Source organism: Pithys albifrons, chromosome 5 (genome assembly GCF_047495875.1).
Source record: "Pithys albifrons albifrons isolate INPA30051 chromosome 5, PitAlb_v1, whole genome shotgun sequence".
Lineage (NCBI taxonomy): Eukaryota > Metazoa > Chordata > Aves > Passeriformes > Thamnophilidae > Pithys > Pithys albifrons.
The window spans coordinates 62,469,376-62,492,060 of record NC_092462.1 but is presented as its reverse complement, the minus strand read 5'-3'; the positions used below and the strand labels follow the sequence as shown (position 1 = coordinate 62,492,060).

The 22,685-nt window shown below is 41.4% G+C and overlaps 1 protein-coding gene across 2 annotated transcripts in view; it reads right to left on the bottom strand.

The window, feature by feature from the left end:
* The window catches only part of SLC2A9 (solute carrier family 2 member 9), a 122,347-nt gene that overhangs the window by 6,938 nt on the left and 92,724 nt on the right, over positions 1 to 22,685 (bottom strand). For both annotated transcript variants that reach the window (XM_071556795.1, XM_071556794.1), the window contains one exon: positions 13,728 to 13,855. In XM_071556795.1, the coding sequence (XP_071412896.1) occupies positions 13,728 to 13,855 (128 nt within the window). The remainder of the gene's footprint in view (positions 1 to 13,727; positions 13,856 to 22,685) is intronic.

The window sequence follows — 22,685 nt, the reverse complement described above, 5'->3', positions numbered from 1 at the left end:
AAAGCTAGGCTTTTATGAGCACAGTGAGAAACCCAAAGGTCAGAAGGAAGACAGAACAAAGCACTATAACAATCCGTGCATTGCAGCTGTTTTCCCCTAACATTTCCTTAAATATGACCTCCTGCAGAAACATCCAAGGTTCATAGTTGCCTGAAGTTTCAGGTGGTTTCCTAAATAACAACGGCTCTGTCTCTTGATAGATATCTCTACACAGCCAAGGTCAGATACACAGGTGAAGATCTTTAAAAGGCCAGGCTTTCTGAGGGTTACTGAAGGTTGCCTGCCCTCCAAGGTGCACAGGGGAGGGCAAGAGAATATCAGACACTTATTGATGCAATCTCCTGAGGGAAGCACCTATTTAGTCAGCAGGTTAATATAACCTCTTCAAAGCAGGATTTACACTGGATTTTTCAAGACTGTTAAGAGCTATTGCTGTACAGGATATTTAATAGTTAAGCATAAACTTTTAAATGTTCCACCTTCTATTTCTTACCAGCTTTCTAAGGAGGCCATTTAAAACACAGCATTTCTTCAAATTTCCTGAACTACTCACTTTTATCTACTCTTTTCTGCAGCTGATCAAGGTTTGCATTTTTCAATTAAAAAAAAATTCTTTGCCTACACATGTAAAGAATCAGAACTGAAAGAGTTGGGCAACTCCCTCAAATCAGGCCCCAGTCAGGCCTGAGTCTGAGGATGAGATATGGCTGCATAAACAAGGTGTATAAATAAGTAGGTGCAGCTTTGCCAATTTTCTAAAAGGGAAAGTTTAACAAACATATTCCCAGCTTGTGTGGGGCTGTTGGACATGTTGGGCAGAATGTACAGGCATTTCCACCACCTCCCTTTAAATAAAATGGTAAAGAATATTTCATTTTTACCATTATGAACTGAATTTAAGTACCCAGAATGAATGAGCAAAAGAAATTGGGGTTTTTTCAAGGTAAAAAGTAAACTGAAACAAACAAGAAACCTAACATTGAAATGACTAGATTTCTGATTTTGATTTTAAAACCCCAAAGATCTGCCACTTTTAAAGTCATCTAGCTGAGAACAGTCTTTCTACTAATAGCTTACATGCTGTGAACACCATAGTCTGGAGACATCTAAAAGTGCATGCTATTTAATGATGGCTGCTTACAGACTTCACACATTCTGTAGCAAAGATTAAATTCTAAGCAGGACTGCGATACTGGAAACAGGAAAATAGGTATTCTAGGGCAGATATAGCAAAATAAATGAAGTGAACAAATTCTGAATAAATCTAACAAACTTAACACATAAATATTCTTAAAACAGAACTTTTGACAAATGTGAAATGAGATTCTGAATTCTCAGCTTGCACTGTCACAGCCCTTTGACACTGGCAGTGAGTGCTTACATTTGGAAGTAGCCATGAAGATTTAAGTCATGAGATGGGGGTCAAACAGGATTTTGTAGTGATGAGGTCAGATGGTAATGGTTAGATGTCTTACAAAAATGAGCAGCTGCAAAACTGTTATGTAGACATTTGACTTTGTTTTGAATTGTGTCCTAGTTCAGCTGGAGGGACCAGCTAACCCTGTGTGGTGGTGATCAAACCTGTGTATTCCACCCCCTCTATTCATTCCCCAAGGACAATGGGCCATTAGCAGCAGCTGCCCAGGGAGCCATTATCACTTCACACCCAGCCTGAGGGGGGCGGAGCTGCTAATGGGCCATCAACAGCTCAACAACCCCTGGCTCCCAGAGTTAATCACCCATTGTGTGAGTCCCCGCCCAGGGGGAGGGACTGAGTGCTCCCTGAGGGTACATAAGTGGTGGGTAAGAAGACCTCAGGACCTTCTCGTCGGATCCAGAGCAGCAGCAGGACCTCGACAGCAGGAGATCACCGCTCTCGCCCAGACCACAGCCCTCGCCTGCACCAACAGGTTTTTCTTTTCCTTTTGCTCTGGACTTGGGGGAGCCACAGGGGTCTCAGCACAAGGGCAAACAAACCCCCTTGGGTTTGTGCCCCAGGACACTGGGTTATACTGCTGGGGTATTGTGAGTTGAAAGCAATTTCCCTTGTGTATCAGTGTTGTTATTGTAATATTATTATTAAATTTTAGCTCTGACTTATAATCTCTCTCGTGGTGAGTTCATTTCCCCTGCTGGTTCACCTTCTAACCAGCACATCTTTTGGCGCCCAACGTGGGGCACGAGAGAGAAGTCAGAACTACAATTTCATTTTGTGTATTTGGGTACAGAAACTCCCTGACTACCATGTTGCTTGATGTATTCATGTGGATGGTGTATCTGGGCCTGTTCATATTTCGACACATGGGGAACCATGTGCCTGTTTTGATGCTCTCTTTAATACCAGGGAGAAGGATCAAAATTGCTTTATTAATATACTATGTTTATGTTGTCATAACATCAGAAGCAATGAATTTCATTGTGAATGTATATTCAGTCTGGTCTGCCTGTCCTGGTTTGGGTTGTTACCTCTGGGGTCTCATTAAAAATAGCACCCAGACTGTGGGGAAAACAGGCGGAGATGGTTACTTCCACCTTTTCACCTCTGCTACAACAATCATTGAAAATATTGAGCTTCCTTTTGATGTTAGGGACAGCATAATCCTGCTGTTAGTGTTGCTTTGTCTCCTCTGTACTGTATACACCATGTTTAGGGTCAGAACTGGGCTCTCTAAGGAGACTTGCTGGAGGCCTGCCCTGGGAGTGGATGATGTTGAGTGGCACGGGAAGTGGGAAGATATGGGCCAGTATTTGGAGACCTTCTCTCCTCAAATGATCTGGAAATTCACCCCGGAACAACTGCAGGACCCTGCCAAAATGCTAAGCTATGTGAAAGGAAGATGCTCTGGTAGTCCCAGAGATGTGCAGCTCACAGCAACCTGCTGGGCCCTGGCCACTGCCTACCGCACACTGCTTGGTGTGGTACAGCATCATCAGGAGGAGGAGAAAAGGAGCAAATCCACAGGCGCCATGTCCACCCAGACCATGACTGAGCCAGAGAGGAAGAGAGATACATCAACTAGCGCCATGTCCACCCAGACCATGACTGAGCCAGAGAGGAAGAGAGATACATCAACTAGCGCCATGTCCACCCAGACCATGACTGAGCCAGAGAGGAAGAGAGATACATCAACTAGCGCCATGTCCACCCAGACCATGACTGAGCCAGAGAGGAAGAGAGATACATCAACCAGCACCATGTCCACACAAACCATGGAGGAGCCAGAAGGACAACAGAAACCGATAGCAGTTGCCCCTGTCCAGAAAAGAAAATCAAAGACCAAATCAGTTCGTATAGTGCATGACGAGGAAGAGTCAGGACCTTCATCTCAAGCAGAAGAAATGGAGCCAGAAATAATCACCCGGTCCCTATCCCTGGGAGAGCTGCGTGAGCTCCGGAGAGAGTTCACACGACAGGCAAACGAGTCCATCTTGACCTGGCTACTTCGAATCTGGGATGCTGCAGCCAATGATACAATTCTAGATGGGAGTGAGGCAAGGCAGCTGGGATCCCTGTCTCGAGATGTTGTCATTGATCAGGGCATTGGAAAGAGACAGGAAACTCTCAGCCTCTGGCGGCGACTGTTGTCAAGCGTGAGGGAGAGATATCTTTGTAAGGAGGACCTCCACGTACAGCAAGGACAGTGGAACACGATGGAACAAGGTATCCGGTGCTTAAGGGAATTAGCCGTACTGGAGATAATCTTTTCAGAGGATGAGAGATTCCCTAAAAGTCCAGATGGTGTCCAGTGCACATCCCAGATGTGGTTAAAATTTGCACGACTTGGGCCAGAAATGTATTCTCGCTACCTTGCAACATTGCAGTGGAGAGAGGGAGAAGACAAGGTGGGTGCACTGGTCAGCAAACTCAGGATTTATGAAGACACTGTCACTGCTCCATTACGAGCCCATGTCTCAGCTGTGGAAACAAAACTGGCTGAACTGGAAGAGAAGATTAAGGAAGGACTCTTCCATATCTCTCCAGAACAAACAAGAGTCTCCGCCATCAGAAGCAGGCGTCTTCCAGCTAAGGAGAAAGGGTACACTCCACGCGGCAATCTGTGGTTTTACCTCCATGAGCATGGAGAAGATATGAGGAAGTGGGATGGGAAACCCACCTCTTCCTTAGCAGCTCGGGTACGTGAATTGCAAAGAGGCACAACTAACACAGGGAATTCTTTAAGGTTGAAGGCTGCTCCGGTCTCTCGTGGGCAAGGCTCCAGACAGTATAGGAATGATGATGTTATGCCCGATCCTCTTGAAGGAACCTCCCGGTCATATTCACAGGGAGAGCGCAGTGAATACCATGACCAGAACTAGGGGGGCCCTGCCTCTAGCCAGGTAGAGGAGAGGGACAATCGGGTTTATTGGACTGTGTGGATTCGGTGGCCTGGCTCATCAGACCCACAGAAATACAAAGCTTTAGTGGACACTGGCGCACAATGCACGTTGATGCCATCAGGATACGTCGGGGCAGAATCCATCTCTATTTCTGGGGTAACAGGGGGATCCCAACAGCTGACTGTACTGGAAGCTGAAGTCAGCTTGACTGGCAAGGAATGGCATAGACACCCCATTGTGACTGGTCCAGAAGCCCCATGTATCCTTGGCATAGACTACCTGAGGAATGGATATTTCAAAGACCCAAAGGGACTGCGTTGGGCCTTTGGCATAGCTGCTGTGGAGACAGAGGAAATCAGACAGCTGAGCACCTTGCCTGGCCTCTCAGAGGACCCTTCTGCTGTAGGACTGCTGAAAGTTGAAGAACAATTGGTACCGCTGGCCACAGCCACAGTGCACCGTCGGCAATACCGCACTGACCGAGACTCTGTGACCCCCATACACAAGATGATTCGTGAGCTGGAGAGCCAAGGGGTGGTCAGCAAGACTCACTCACCCTTTAATAGCCCCATATGGCCAGTACGAAAGTCCAGTGGAGAGTGGAGGCTGACGGTGGATTACCGTGGTCTCAATGAGGTCACACCCCCCCTGAGTGCCGCTGTGCCGGACATGCTGGAGCTTCAGTATGAGCTGGAGTCCAAGGCAGCCAAGTGGTATGCCACCATCGACATTGCCAATGCCTTTTTCTCCATTCCGTTGGCAGCAGAGTGCAGGCCGCAGTTTGCTTTCACCTGGAAGGGGGTGCAGTACACCTGGAATCGACTGCCCCAGGGGTGGAAACACAGTCCCACCATTTGCCATGGACTGATCCAGACTGCATTGGAAAAGGGTGAGGCCCCAGAACATCTACAGTACATCGATGACATCATTGTATGGGGGAACACAGCAGGGGAGGTTTATGAGAAAGGAAAGAAGATAATCCAGATTCTCCTAAGAGCTGGTTTTGCCATTAAACGAAGTAAGGTCAAGGGACCTGCTCAGGAAATTCAGTTCCTAGGAGTGAAGTGGCAAGACGGGCGTCGTCAGATTCCAACAGAGGTGATCAACAAAATAGCAGCTATGTCCCCACCGACCAGCAAGAAGGAAACTCAGGCTTTCCTAGGCGCCGTGGGCTTTTGGAGGATGCATATCCCTGAGTACAGTCAGATTGTAAGCCCTCTCTACCTTGTGACACGGAAGAAAAATGATTTCCAGTGGGGCCCTGAACAACAACAAGCCTTTGAGCAGATTAAACAGGAGATTACCCATGCAGTAGCCCTTGGGCCAGTCAGGACAGGACAGGATGTGAAGAATGTGCTCTACACTGCAGCCGGGGAGAATGGCCCATCCTGGAGCCTCTGGCAGAAAGTACCTGGGGAGACTCGAGGACGACCGCTGGGATTCTGGAGTCGGGGATACAAAGGATCTGAGGCCAGCTACACCCCAACTGAGAAAGAGATCCTGGCAGCGTATGAAGGAGTTCGAGCTGCCTCAGAAGTGATTGGCACTGAGGCACAGCTCATCCTGGCACCCCGACTACCAGTGTTGGGCTGGATGTTCAAAGGAAAAGCTCCTTCTACCCATCACGCCACTGATGCCACATGGAGTAAGTGGATCGCTCTGATCACGCAGCGAACCCGGATAGGGAATCCTAATCGCCCTGGGATTTTGGAAATCATCACCAACTGGCCGGAAGGTGAGAGTTTCGGATTGTCCTCTGAAGAAGAAGAGGAGCAGGTGACACGAGCTGAGGAGGCCCCACCATATAACCAGCTACCAGAAGAGGAGAAGCGATATGCTCTCTTCACAGATGGCTCCTGCCGCATTGTAGGGACAAGCCGGAAATGGAAAGCAGCTGTATGGAGTCCTACACGTCGAGTTGCAGAAGCAACTGAAGGACAAGGTGGATCAAGTCAGGTCGCAGAGCTGAAAGCTGTTCAGCTGGCTTTGGATATCGCCGAACGAGAGAAGTGGCCAAGACTCTACCTTTACACTGACTCGTGGATGGTGGCCAATGCTCTGTGGGGATGGCTGGAGCGCTGGAGAAAGGCCGGCTGGCAGCGCAAAGGGAAACCCATCTGGGCGGCTGAGATGTGGCAGGACATCGCTGCCCGGGTAGAGAAGCTGAGTGTGAAGGTCCGTCACGTAGATGCTCATGTACCCAAGAGCCGGGCTAATGAGGAGCATCGTAACAACGAGCAGGTGGATCGAGCTGCCAGGATTGAAGTCTCTCAGGTAGATCTGGATTGGCAGCATAAAGGTGAATTGTTTCTAGCCCGATGGGCCCATGATGCTTCTGGTCATCAAGGCAGAGATGCAACATACAGATGGGCTCGTGACCGAGGGGTGGATCTAACCATGGACAGTGTCTCACAGGTTATCCATGACTGTGACACATGTGCTGCCATCAAGCAGGCCAAGCGGGTGAAGCCTCTATGGTATGGTGGACGGTGGTCGAAATACAGGTATGGGGAAGCCTGGCAAGTTGACTACATCACACTTCCCCAAACACGCCAAGGCAAGCGCTACGTGCTGACCATGGTAGAGGCAACCACTGGATGGCTGGAGACATACCCCGTATCTCACGCCACTGCCCGGAATACCATCCTGGGCCTTGAGAAACAAGTCCTGTGGAGACACGGCACACCAGAAAGAATAGAGTCTGACAACGGCACCCACTTCAAGAACAGCCTTATAGACACCTGGGCCAGAGAGCACGGCATTGAGTGGGTGTATCATATCCCCTACCATGCTCCAGCTGCCGGGAAAGTTGAGCGATGTAATGGACTGCTGAAAACAACCTTGAAGGCGTTGGGTGGGGGAACTTTCAAACACTGGGAGCTGCATTTGGCAAAGGCCACCTGGTTGGTCAACACCCGGGGCTCCATCAATCGAGCTGGCCCTGCCCAATCAGAACTCTTGAATACTGTAGATGGAGATAAAGTCCCTGTGGTCCATATGAGAGGTATGTTAGGAAAGACTGTTTGGGTTAGTCCCACCTCAAACAAAGGCAAACCCATCCGAGGGATTGTCTTTGCTCAAGGACCTGGTTGCACTTGGTGGGTAATGCAAAAAGATGGAGAAACACGTTGTGTACCACAAGGGGACCTAATTTTGAGCGAGAAGAGTTTGTAATGTTTCATTGTATACATGTGTATATATATGTATAGGTAAAAAGGGGGTTAATTTGGGAATGACTAGATGGAGTGGAATAAGGGGTGGATAATGTCCTAGTTCAGCTGGAGGGACCAGCTAACCCTGTGTGGTGGTGATCAAACCTGTGTATTCCACCCCCTCTATTCATTCCCCAAGGACAATGGGCCATTAGCAGCAGCTGCCCAGGGAGCCATTATCACTTCACACCCAGCCTGAGGGGGGCGGAGCTGCTAATGGGCCATCAACAGCTCAACAACCCCTGGCTCCCAGAGTTAATCACCCATTGTGTGAGTCCCCGCCCAGGGGGAGGGACTGAGTACTCCCTGAGGGTACATAAGTGGTGGGTAAGAAGACCTCAGGACCTTCTCGTCGGATCCAGAGCAGCAGCAGGACCTCGACAGCAGGAGATCACCGCTCTCGCCCAGACCACAGCCCTCGCCTGCACCAACAGGTTTTTCTTTTCCTTTTGCTCTGGACTTGGGGGAGCCACAGGGGTCTCAGCACAAGGGCAAACAAACCCCCTTGGGTTTGTGCCCCAGGACACTGGGTTATACTGCTGGGGTATTGTGAGTTGAAAGCAATTTCCCTTGTGTATCAGTGTTGTTATTGTAATATTATTATTAAATTTTAGCTCTGACTTATAATCTCTCTCGTGGTGAGTTCATTTCCCCTGCTGGTTCACCTTCTAACCAGCACAAATTGATACAATCCAGTGAAGCAAATGGATGAGAGAGTTTGTGTCCTTTACCTCTTGCCCTTCTTCAATTCCAGACATAATTTAAGGTTTTGCTGAAAGTGCAGGACAATGAAGAACGACAGAGTACTAAAGTATTATGTATGAAACAAATTTTCAAAGTAAAAAATAGAGACATTTTCAGACACGAACAGCAATTTCAAGCCTGACCCCCACACATTCACTTTCTCCTCATAAAAATGTTAACAAATTCTAATGTTTTATAACTGAAATGGATTGCTTCTAATTAAGAGCATCTTTTTCCTCACATCTAATCTTCTGATAGCCTACATTTCATTTTCTCACCTTTGTGAACCATTTTCCTTAATACAGGGACACTGTAGTTACTTTAAACATCTGATGAATGTGAAAAAGTTTAAAATAGCTTGCCTGAGGGAATCTATGCATAAGCTTCTATGCACACCTTTGTTATTAAAATTCTTATACTGCACAATAGAAAAAGTCAAGGGATATTATTACACAGTGAAGAAATAATAAGGAAAACCAAAAGACAATCTTGCTGAGTATATGACTCTTGAGGCATGAGAAGGAAAATCTCAGGTGTAAAAATAAGAAAGAAATTGAGCAGAAGTACAAGAGAGCCTCAAGAAAGAAATATAATGACTCGAAGTATTATTTCATATGCATAAATTAATTAATTTCTGTAAGGGGTAAAAAATAAGCACACATACAGGTCTTTGCATTCTACTAGTAAGAAATCTGAACTAAGGCTACAAGGCTTGTAGCATCTTTATCCTATGTGATACTGAGCTCCATCTGGATCACAGATCCAAGCAGATTCCTTTTCAAGACACTCTAACTAATCTAAAAATAAAAGAAAATCAAATTTTACCCAATTTCTAGTTAGTGATAATTTGTACTTCTTTCTGGTGCCTTCTACCTTAATGTAAATTAAAAGACTATATGAAGGTGGCACATGACAATTCAGAGTACTGTCTCTGAGTTTCTCACTTAAAAACTCTGCTAGTAAAAACACTATCTGGGGGACATGATGTCCACCCAGTGATTTATTATCCTTTCCAGTCATCTCAGCATCTGCCTCTCTAAGCAATAACCCTGGTTGTTGGAAACATTAGGATAAAAGTCTGAAGATGAGCTGTTCTGGAAAATTATTGTTGGGACAGAGAGGGAACCAGAGGAGCAATAAAGATGTAGCTGGTTTCTGTGGGGCAGGAAAGTAGGAAAGGAGGGCTCTGGACAGTGAGTTTTGGTTGCTGAGATGGAGAAGCCTGGAAGAGGTATCCACCTGCTACAGAGCACTCATCAAACGGAAGGCCAGTTCACTGAGGACGGCACATGGATCAGCAAAGAGGAGCACAAAAGAGAGGCAAAAAAGAAATTATTTTGACAGAAAACTTCTGGAGAAACCTGCTATACTGTCCTACAGTGTAGGACTAATTTACCATATAGTCCTTAAGTGCCTCATAACAATCTAATGGAACAACCTGAAATACGAGGTAAGAATACCTCAACATGTAATAAAAATAACATGTTGTGAAATTATTTGTTAATTATTAATGTTTAGTAATTCTTTGTGTTTACACAATGCATTACAAGAAGTAAACAGAGCCTTTTTATAGATAACATGTAATTTATGCTCCTACTACACTGTCAGTTTACAGAAGTCTGTCCCTGCAAACTTACTGTTAATGAAGAGTATTAGTTTGACACAAACCTATTCTACTGCACCAGAGGTTTTCCAGCCATTTAAGATTATATTTTTCTACTGATGTAGTTTTTTTTGTGCCCTCTACCTGCTTCAGCTCATTGCACCTATTTCCACATATACACACCTTCTAATTTCTGATTTACGAAGTATCCCTGTTCACACTTCAGCACATCAAATAGGTAGAGATGAGAGCTGGAACAGTAGACACATTTAATTTTATTTTTTAAGTTTGTCAAAAACTGAATTGTATACTAGTTTTCAATCTCATCCATACATTTTAATGTATGACTCAAGGCACAGTTTTATTATATTTATCTACAGATGGTTGAAGGGCAAAAATAGAGGCAATCAAATTAGGTAATTTATGACATTTGGAGAACTGACTACTCATTGATTTTTTTTAGTAACTCTAAAGTTAACAGGTTTGTTTCCCAAATATTTGGAAGAGCACCAATGATCAAAAAAAGTGGCTGCTGTTTTTCAAGCAATCAGGTTAGTATTTAAATATGCAGGCAGGATTAGGCATTCATTCTGTGAAGGTATTTTGAAGATTTCTTTCCCTGGTTTAGATTTATAAAATGAGCTACGAGGAGGATATTGCCTTTCTGTAAAGAAACAGGTGACTCATACACTGCATTTTGAGAATAAGGTTGACTGAAATAGGAAAAAAGTGAAAGCTGAGGAAAGAGATGTTCTAGTTTGATCTTGTGAAAAAGCTTTAAAAATCAAAGTCTGAGTAACACTGCTTTCATCTTTAGGTGCAAACTCTAAACGTTTTCTCTTTTTTTATGTTTCAGAGCAAAAAACAAAACAAAACAAAACAAACCCATCAAGCTGGAAATACATTTTTCCTTCATTAAAACTAACCTGCTTAATTTTGTAATCACAAACCAGGATATTTTTATGACACATAATGATAAATTCCCCAAAGCTACTTCATTAGGATGCATATTAAATCATGCAAAAATCTTTAATATTTACATGAAAAATTAGAGAGTGTAGTTTGTCTTTTTATTTGAATTTATTGAGGGTCTTTTTAAACAGTTCCCACCAGGTGATCTGTTAGTTAGGATTAGCAGGACAAGAAGGGAGTGCCCTGATTTGCATGAATACAGATCCAGCAGCCAACCAGAGCTCAGACTGCTCCTCAGTTTCGTGTAGAAGGCAGAAACTGCAGTTTTGGAAAAATGTGATTATTCTCTAAATGTCTCTGGATAATTAAAAAAAACCCAAGCAAATAAAAGTATTCTGATTAAATGTCCCTAGATTCGAGACCTTCATCTGTGTCCCTACCCAGCTGCTACAGAGGTAGGTGATGAGAGTGCTAGTGCCTGGCCAGCTGGGCTGGAAAGCAGCATCTAACACTGCTTAAACAGTCAGTCTCCTTTTTCTTGAAGAAAAAGCTATTAAACCACACAGAAGCACTCACTTGCTGGCTGAGACTGTGGCTGCCTCCTTGACTATACTAATGCTGATGACTGAGGCGAGGTTTTCAAAAACACAAGGGAATTGTCTATTTATTTCTATCATCCAGTAGATGTTCTAACAACCTCAGTGGAAAAGGAATGATGTTCTAGCTCCTTTTGAAAATCTTACCTTAAGTGTCTAAGATGGAAAAGCCTTCACCATGAAACTGGTGGAAAACACTCATCAAATTCAGTGAGCATGAAAAGAAGCTCACTTATAGCTTATAGACTATAAGCTCACTTATAGACTTATAGCTCTGAGCAGTTTAATTGCAGTTAATAAGTAGCCAGTTAATAACTGTGGTTAGTAAGAGTGAAGAGTTTGGAAAGTTTTGGAAAGACAGGCTTTATAGTCATGTTGACTTTTGAAGGTGATCCACGTAATCAAAACTACTAGAGATATTTTCTCTTCTAGAAGAGATTTTAAATTAATGCCAAACTTAGGTCCAGGGTCAGACTTTATAAGGTTTTCAAGTACTCCCATAAACTATCTCATACAGGTAATTTAAAAGAGTAGTACTTAGTAAAAGCAGTTCTACTTTCAAATGAAAATGGATATATAAAGTTTTAGGGTATGACGCAATTTTACAGTATCTGAAAATACTGTTAGGTATATGATACTGCAGTATCTTATAATTTTCTACTGTAAGAAGGCACAAACAGCAGTAGCACTTGTTACTCAAATTTCTTCCTCTGAAATGATCTGAAGACCTATCCAAAATCTCTCTCTCCTGGGTGAGAGGACCTGCAGGTAGCCTGGAGTTTGCTCCTCCCTGTGCCCTTCCTCTGCCCCTATTATTTTCCTCAGTGCATTTATAAAAAGAAAATCCTAGGACTTCTTTATTTAGCCCTGTAGTTGTGAGCTTCACTGTAAAACTGTTATCAGTGGAGCATTATCCTTCTTTAAAGACTTTGGGCATGGTCAGTCAGAGGATTGATCACTGTGATGGGTTTGATCTAGGTTTCCTTAATAACCAGGTGTAACTAGGGAAGTGGCCATTACCTAGCTATTCCACATGTGTTTTCCACGTAACGGGAGGGAGGAGTTTAGTTCTTGGTGTGCTGCTTCCAAGGGTTGCACGGGGAAGCAGAAGACAGCCTAGTTGGAGATCTTTTGTTTCGCTGGGTTCTGTCCCTTGGGGTGGTGAGATTGTATCCTTGCCAGTTTTCAAAACTTTGATTGTATTCCATTTGTTGTGTGTTTGTTTTCTTTTGTCCCTTCTCATTCCCATCCCCCCTTACCCCTCTTCCCTGGGGACCCCTGGGTGGGTACAATTATGTGTGTAGTGATAAATGTTAGAATATATATATGCATTAATTCAGTCTGATTTCATTTGAGTTCTTGCCGTCTTTTCATTTTTTTTTCACAGTCTGGGCAGTCTGGGCCTGGCAGGAGAAAGTCGGGCTAAACCCTAGACAATCACCTATCTTTCAGCTCCTGAAACAGAGTATCAGCTTCAGTGTGAGTTCCAGAGAGTGCAGACAATCCCTGGGAGAGGTTCATGATCAGGAAAATAACCTCAGCACGTTTTTGAATTAGAAGCTGCTTGAAACCTTTTTATCACACAACAACACATCTATAATGTTGAAATGTTCTTAGGAATCAGAGCAGGAAATGGTGTTCTATGATGAACTTTGAATTTTTTTTATAATTGGTACTTTTTTTTTTTAGAAGATAAACTTATCTTATTAAAATACAAACGCCAGTTCTCAGATGGCACTTGATAAAACTGGCCTTTGTCCTCCCTGTGACTAGTGCAGCCAAACTATCCACTAATTGCAAAGCTTATGGGAGCCTGGGAAAGCTGGGACAAGAACAGATTAATCCAAGCAGCAGCTAAGCTGCAGCAAGAAGGAACCATCTAAACAAGATAAAAGCCTGAGCCAAGCTTATGGAGGGAGCTGCAGAGACAATCTATTCCCCATTGAGACCACTATGGATTCTCAAAGCATAGGGTAAATCAGATGATGGGTAGCCTAAAGGCTGAAGAAAAAGGCACTGGTAATCACCATCCGTGACCATGAACTCAGACACAGCCATCAGACTGCACAGCTTAAACGTTTCTGTGGGGAATTTGGGGAGTTGTCCGTGGTTGCAATGTATTTGATATTGCAGGGCAATTTTTTCCAATACATTCAAACAAGGAGATATGTGGGTAGCACAACTGACCTGTATCAAAACATGCAAATGTCATCCACTTCCATAACAGGACATTCATTGTTACCTGAATATTCTATTCCAACATCACATGTCACACTGTATCAGTGATATCACAGCATATCAATTATGAAGGATGTTGAGTACCTGAATGAAAGGGAAGAGCAGTCCCACTGCGAAATTGGAGAGCCAGTTGACTGTTCCAGCTATCATGAATGCGGCTGGCCTCTGTGACTGCTGGAAAAACTCTCCAGTGAGGACAAATGGAATCCCACCTGAAACAGAGTCCAACAAGACAGTGGTTTTAGTAAACTCCCCCTGCCATCAGCGGTTTGACACACAGGGAGGAACATGCTCTGTGTTGCACACCTCCATGACTAGCATTGCTCTGCAGCTTTGCTCAGGTGTATGCAGGGGCTTCTTAGACAGTCAGATGTGATTTGTCAAAATCATACTTCAGAGAAGTGACACTTCTTGCTTTCATGCAACCACATCTCCTGTTTTGCATTCTTTTTAGGGATGACAAGCCAGTAACAGAGTAGTGAATCCACACAACAGCTTCCAGATTATGATGTGACCTGCTATTTATTAAAAGCAAAAATGCTTGTTTCTACTAAAATGCTTGAAATTCTGAAAATTCAGAATTACTCCAAAATACTTTTGGATCTTAACAGCTGGGAAGATGACTCCAAAGAGACTAAAGACTACTTTTTTATAATTATTACCCACTTCATTTTAGCAATAAAAAAGGCAAAATATTTTCTTCTTTATATTTGTCACTGATGTTTTTTAATCTTACTAGAAATACTACTGGCACTTCTGGCAAGGTCTGTTTCTCCCATCAGCCAAGGACTCTGACCTCCATAATAACAAGCTCAGTTTAATATCACATTTGTCACCCATGTTTCTTTCCACTTAGGCAGTGGACTGTTTTGTACTGCACTGGCATATTGCTGGCCTGACAGTAACCCCCAGGGAGTAAATGTCTAGTGCTGAGTCTCAATTTATGATCTTTGGCTTCCTTCATTCCCTTTGGATATTTCAATAGAAATATTTCTATTTTTAGAGAATAAAACATTGTACTTGCTGATTGGCTGCATATTTCAGTTAATGTTACACATTAGACATGTATCTACTTGCGGAATTATTTCACTACACTTTGGAGAACTGTAAACCTAGTAACATCAGGATTGTGCTTCTACCAATTTCTACCTCTAGGTCTTTACATGTGCTGATATCTCTCTCACCATTTACCTTTGTAGGCAAAATCAATGTACACATGTACTATGTAAGTCCTTCCTCTGTTTTGAGCATTTTAATAAGTTAGGGTGAACAATCAAAACCATATTTATAGATGCATTTACTTTCAAAAACCTCTGTAACAATCCTGATTTCCAAAGCATATATAAACTAAGATGAAAATATCACCAAAGACTGATCCAGCCACTGGTTCATCTCCTTGCATGTCTTTCCTTGATATATGTGCTTATCCTTTGCACTACCCTTTCTCTTGGACATATGTGAATACATCTCTAAGTGCATTAAAGCGATGCATTGTCACGTAGCTGCTTGTGCTCAGTGGCGCTGAACTTAAACACATGCACCAGAAGCTGTCCTGTGAGCAGTGTGAGAAGGGAACTTGTAAACACATAACATGACATGGAGAGGACACGTGTTGTCAGATATTCTTCCTTTCCAGATCTTTCAGATACAGAGACCACGAATATGTGCAGAAAAAAAAAAGGCAATGTGATGCAGCAATGGCTTCTCTCCCTCATGAGCTAATGCGACTTTTTTTAAGAACATATCTAAAGCATTAGTAAAGGCTTCAACTGAACTTTCTGTCCCAAGGGCTGCCAGTACAAATTACATCAAAAAAGTAGAGAACAAATATATTTCTTTACTCCAGTTTTATACATAGGAAACTGAGTTATGGAGAGTCTAGGCCTTCCAAACTGCAGCTTTGAATCTTTCTACAGGACATATGTAGTATCAGACTTCTGTGACTAAAAAAATTACCTCTCCCAGCTACAGTTTGGACATGTAGAAGAAGCAGCTGAACATGCATAACTTAACAAAATTCAAGCAACCTGTGGTCTACCAATCCTTGATGGCTTACAATGGCCATCCTATCATATGCTTGGGATTTGGGTTCAAATGGCAGCAGTCACACCTCTTGTGTTAGCAACTGGTTTAGGTTTCAAATGCCATTTGAGGCAGCAATTTGCCGGCACCCTTTCCCCTTGGAGAGAGGAACTGAAGGACTGGAAACACTTATTTATAATCATTTATTCTATCATGCCTTTGCTGTAGGACAATCTGCAGAGGTGTTGCTATTCTTGTCAGAATAATAAAAAATGCTGTTGGAAAGAGTGTTTGGAAAAATACACATTGTACAAGAAAGGAAAAAAGCCAGAGGCAAAAAAAAACCACAATCAAAACCTAAAACAACAAACAAACAAAAACAAACCCCAGAAACTTATCAGAAAGTATAAATATTATGGAAATAAACATCTTGGAAAAGGTTGCTTAAAAGGGTTCCTTGAAATTCCAGCCTAATTTCTAAGAACATATTAATCATCACTAACTTACAAAAGCTCTGTGGAGCAATGGGAAGGATGGCACAGACCTCCCAACATTGTCATGCCATAGACAAGCCTATCCACTGCATCACAAAACTGAGAAATTCAGTTTCTGTAGAGGGATAATTAAAAAAATTCACACAGAGGAACCAAGGACCCTGAAAAGTAATATTTGAGTTGTGTGAAAGACAAGTCAGGTCGAGAAACACAAGAAACTGCATGAAGCCAGATCATTGCTGTATATTGCTATATGCCTGGCTTGACCTTACAAGAGTGAAGAGGAAGTCATGTGAATGCCTGGCAAGGGCCATACCACTGTGAAAAACACACTCCACAACTGAGGAAAGCGAAAAAGGAATTTGGGTGAGCTGAAGGAAGATATAAAGCCTAAAGACATAGCCAGTGAAGGCACCTGAGATGAGCCTGTAGTTCCAGGATTCCATCCTCAGTCATTTCAAGGTGTCAGAAACATGGTCAAGGATTTCCTTTCTCTTAGAACTTACTGTTCTTTGAGACGCACATCTGAGTGCTTGGGGTTGAAGGAAGCTGTATTATGCTTTGATTACAGAAGCTGGATCCGGGCTACAGAGATCTCAATATTATGGCATCTTACCAACCTCTCCTTACAGAGTCTCTGTGTAAGTCACCCTATATAGTCACTAGGCCATATGGATCTGTACTGGTCTGTGTTCAAACATGGGTGCTTGGAAACCACTGCCAAAAGCAATCCAACCAAGTCACTGTATTTGTGAAACAGTCTTTAAACACTTTGTCACGAGTTTTGCAACTTTAATATGTATTTGAATGTGGGTGAAATAATTCACCAAAAAGCTACCTGTTGATCTTTCTCATGGAAGATGAACCTTGCATTGACATTTCCTCTGGAAGGCTTTCCAGACAATTTTAGCTTTATTTTAGCTCCAATCACAAAACAAAAAAGTGTATATTAGGATTTTCTGTAGGAATTTTTTCAGCAAGGTAGATTCCAAACATGAATTTAAGAGTATGCATTGACCACATAATTATAGTGATTCCTTTCTAATACTTTGTTGTTTTCAGCATTGCAGAGACCATAATTGAAGAAGCTATTAACATACTGCAGTGCTAGTAAAGAAATTTTGTTATACCTGTTAGCATGCTACATCTATTGGAAATGTCTTGTTGCAGGACTTGTATATCAATGAGCTGTTTAATTAGAGTATATTAAACACATGACACACTTAGGCATGCAGAAATACTTCTGTATCTGTGCATTTTATTAATTTTTCTCTATAATTAGTCCAGTTACATAGAATCAGTGTCATGTGCTGGTAAAAACCCAGACTCTCAACCCAGTACTGTTTTATGCATGAAATTGGAAAGCTAGAACAAAATAATATATTTTTGGTATCCATGCTACAGATATTCAAATATATAATTAAATTTGCACAAGTATCAACATGTTTTCTTATGAAAAATATAGCAAACATATTTACCATTTTGTTCAGTGAGCATTTACAAATAAAGACTGCTTAGCAGAAGTTACAGAGTCAGCAAAAATCTGAATACAGAAAGCATGAAAAAGGAAGGAAAGTGTCGAACTCCTCATTCTGTTTTTATTTAGTACCTAAGTGGAAATTGAAGTTATGGCGAGATATATATATATATATGTACACACACACATATATATATAAATACATACATATATGTGATTGATGAAACGAGACTATTAAAAGAACAAATGCCTACTACAAATCAGGGAGATTTATTACAGTGGTAAATCACCTCTAAAGGAACCAGTAAGGAGAAAGAAACTCTCTCCCTGATCTAGCAGCTCATCTTTCAATATGCACCAAAGTCCCGTGGCAGTCAAGAGTGTATCTGGCCCCCCCACAGGGACCACCTGTCCCACCCAGCCTTGTGACCACCTGCACCACTCAGCAACCCAAATTCTGTCCATACTGGAGGAAGTCTGGTAATCCCAAGAGTCTGACTAGGGCAAGAGCTCACAGATTTTACAATTCCATGCTTTGAGATGAATCTTCAAAGGGAGATGTTTTGAGAAAACAGACAATTACTTTGCAACATTGTTCTGTTTTCTGGGGGAAAAAATATGTGTGTAGCTCTAGGCACGATTAAGCAAAGTGGCTTTTGTGTGCAAGGCAAGGCATATCGGGAAGACTGATACATCCTAATAGGTTTGGAAGACAAAATACTGTCTCAATCAGTTTTGCTGGTTTGCAATTCAAGTGTCCTCTAGAGGGCAGCGTGGGAGAGAAGTACTGAAAGTGAGGCAAAAATCCTGGAAGGTAACTGCAGGAAAACAAGCCAATATTCTTCAGTGAGAGAGCAAAAGGTTTTAGTTTTTACTCAACCCCTAGCTATTAAAAACCCCCAAACAAACAAAAAACTCCACACACAAACAACAATCACCACCACTCCGCAAATCCACAGCAAATCCCATAGGAAAATATTCCGCGGGAATACAGCTGGTGAGGGATGCAATGTAGCTACTGCGCTTTTGCCATCTCTCTGGTTCTATAGATAGAATAAGAATTTTGCAAAACACATATCTCATTCTTTGTAGAGGTGTTCTGTCACCTGTTCAGATTATTGTCACTTGTACTTTGTATTTGAGAGATTAATACCCCCCCAAATCACAACGTTCATCAGATATGACAGTTGTATTGCCCAGCTAATCCTGCTGAGGGAACTGGGAGCAGGTGGTATGAGAGAGGTGTACTGAGTCACAGCCTCATGCTACAGACTCTGCTATCTCTCCCCAGCTCTTCTCCACAGGAGAATTAAACAAAACAGACACTTCGCTTGTAGGACATGATATAGTTCATTAACCACATTAATTTGTACTGTTTGAATCTCTTCTGCCTTAGACTAAAGGCTGCTTGAATAAAGAACTTTTAAAGTTATGTCTGTCTGTAGCAAACCAGAAATACAATCCATAAGACCAAATTAAAACACACAAATGATACAAAACCTTGCAAAAGCCAATAATATAATAATTAGTACCTATAATTATTAAAAGACTAGTTTTTAATACAATATTCTGTGAAAGACTGCAGTGATTAACTGGCCTATGGATTAAAAGCTATAAAACCTGTTATTCTAACAACATATAGAAAGCCACTTCTGGAGATGTTCTGAACTTTGTTGCTGCAAGGCAAACTGTTATCCTTCAGGGTAAATAAAGAAAAAAACCCACAAACTAGGCAAGGGTGCAAATCAAAAATATTTATACACTCTGTCATAATATCACTAATTAAAAAGTTGTTTCTTGGTTCTCAGGTAATTTACACTAAAATTGTTGGCATACAACAACAAGACTGCTACATAAAATAAAATAAACCACACAGCTTTCTTTCAAGGTCCATGCAGGTAACTATTCCTAATGCAGATATTCTCTGAAATTTTGTAATGTAAAAAACACAAGAATACCCCATCTGAATCAACTGATAATTTCCTCTTCAGTGGAATTCTAGCTCTCTTGAATATTAATTAGATAATTTTCCTTATTTTTATTTCCATAAGTCAGTGCTCTGAAGCAGACTTGTATGAGCAGTCCTTTCCCGACTGAAACATTTTTCCCTGAAAATCCGTTCAATGAAGGCAAAATCATTGCTGTGTAACTGATGAACCCCAATAATTTCAGTACTTCTAAGATATTGCTCTATGCTTGAGTTATAACAATTCCCCTTTAAATACAGCTGTTTGCTGGAAGCCTTTGGAATATATTTAATTTTTCATATTTTTTCCTGTTTTGCTTTTTTTATCATAAAAGAAATGAGCAGTGCATAGGCCATTCTGCCAAATTCTGAACAAAATGAATACATCTTTTCTTGTGTGTTTTTTGGTAGCACTTCCATTCTATTGGGGTATTTGGTTAATTTTGTTGTTGTTATTATTGTTGCTTCTTGATTTTTTAATTTTTATTTTTTTTAATGTGGGCTTTGTTTGCAAAAAGTGAACATCAGCATTAGATTTTCACTGTGGTACGTGGTACCATTGCTTTTTGGTTCACAATTTTAATTGTACTTAGCTACTAAAGAATAAAATACAATTAGAAACATATACAACTTGTAACTACATGGAAATAGAATTTTAAAAATATCTTCTATATTTTCAGGCTCACTTCATGACATTGTAACCCTAATTATAGCCCAACTTTTGGTTCTTCTATCTGAACATGAAGAAAAAAATGTTTTACTGACCTATGTGTCTTTATGATAGAATTAAGTTTATAATTATTCTCAGTAACAATGAAGATTCTGTTCATGTTGTATTATTACAAACAATTATTTCATTGACAAGAACAATTATGAGAGAATTTTTACTTCAGTGATAGCACAGAAGTTTCTCTTACATATTCAGCCACTATAGAGATGGCAGTATTGTGGAAATACCTGAATTAAAGACTCACATGAGTGTTCAGTCCTAGGTAAGAGATATTCATACAGCTGCATCACTATTTCAGGACTAGAAACAAGGGAATACCCCAAGCCCTGTCCAGTCTAAGTTGTTAGTTCTGCAGTAATCTTCTAAAAGAAAATAAAGCCACCAGGCACAATTTCCCTGTCAGGAATTCAGGCTGACAGTCTATTAACACAAAATTCTGCTAGTTTTGAACCTATCCAAGCTCAAACAGTCTTGAAAACTCAGTGTGGCATGTCAGGTGCTTTCCTCATCAAATATTTTCACAGAGAAATTAACTGTACTAGCAATGCAATTATGCATTGTATAGCTACATTCACCCCAAGGACCATAAGAGTGAAAAAGCAGACTAAATTTTCAGAGAAGCTGGGGCCAAAGAGTTTTCCCTGTCCTACTTCTGTTTAAGATGGACCATGTCTTCACTATTTATGATTTCTGGATACTGTTGGAAGTTTTTAGGACACATTGCTTGAAAAGCTAGTAATTAAAAATTTGGCAGCTGCTACAGGTTGGTGTACAGAGTATGAAGAGCAGTAAATGTAGAACTAATAAAGGTAGAACAATAAAAAATTGTATTTTCCTTACTGTGGCTATATCCAAAGCAAATACAGCCAAGAACAGTATCTGTTGGCTACCACACATAAATGGAAAAAAAGAGAGTCAGAAGATGCCCTTTGACTAGAAGCATCACTTGGAAGAAAGACAGTAAGAGTCTTCCTGTGAAAAGATATAAGGCTTCTTTCTGATGAAACTCAGAAGTATCCAAAGGCATAAGTGAGTGTGCCCAAAAAGGTGAAGTTTCTGGAGTAGGACAGGTAACATCTGGAGATTCAAAGATAACAGCGGCTTACTTGGTCAAACTGACACCATCTGACTACTGTTGTTTATGCAGTTGTTCTTCTGACCTATTTTTAATCTCTGGAAGTCTCTTACTGGTGTTTATTTAGCTTTCTGTGCAGTATGTTGGCTACCAAGAAACACTGTCTAGACCCTAGACCAACTTTCACTGCAACATAAAATTAATAAACTTCTAGATTTAGATGTTAGCCATGGAGCTTAGCTAGTCATAGATGAGATGAACAGAGACCTTTCTTTGTTGTGCACTATGCCTGGGTATAACAAAAATAAAATATTTTTATTGTCTTAGATTCATTAATTCTCTATCTCCTCTTCTATATATTTATTAGTTTGTACTTTTGTAAGTATAAATATTTTATACTAGTTCACAGAAGACACAGTTTATTTCTTTACTAGGCTTTCTACATCCAGTCCCCATTAATCTGAATAATATACCTAGGTCACTTCAGAAGCTTTTGAATAAATCAGTATTTCATGGTTACATGACACTCTAAAACACATGGGTGCATTTTTCCAGCAGCAAATTTCTTCAGTGTTGGAGTTGTGAGCCATCAGCAGGTAATTAATGATCATTCAGGAAAAGCTGCTAGTTCAGGTAGGAGAAGTGCTGTCAAGTGTCAAAGCATTCACATTTTGAAAGCTTCAATTAAGATAATTTGTAGAATCTATTGTTAGAGGGGTAAAGTTCTCAAGTTTTCCTGCTGCTAAGAACTCCTGGTGTCACCTTCAGCAATTCCTTTATCCAACAGATACAATTACCTTTCAAATACTAAGGGTTCATTTTTCTTTAGAGCTGCCACTAATTATAAAAAATTGAAAACATTTCTGCTACAGAACTGTTAAAAGCTACACATTTACTTTATGCTGCTCTACAAGAGGGAAGGATTCAAGCAAAATATGAAACAGGTATTAATCCCAAAATATATGTTGAATGACACTGTATTTAATATATTCAAAGGGCACGCTATCCTCCCCTCTGGAAAAAAAATCAATGAAGTTGTGTACAAATTGAAAGCAATTATGTTTTTTTTCTTAACAGCCCAAAAACTCAGTTTGATCATTTAAAGGTAATAAAAAGAGAAATTCTCAACTGCTTGCCTCCAAGTGTAGGCAACTTTTTCTATTGCTAGAGAAAACCAGAAAAGGAAAGGTAAATCAGGCCTCTCGTGGCTGTGCTTCACAGCCCACACAGACTAAAGCAGTGGCATTAACATGGCAGGCAGGGATGGAAGGCAGCTGC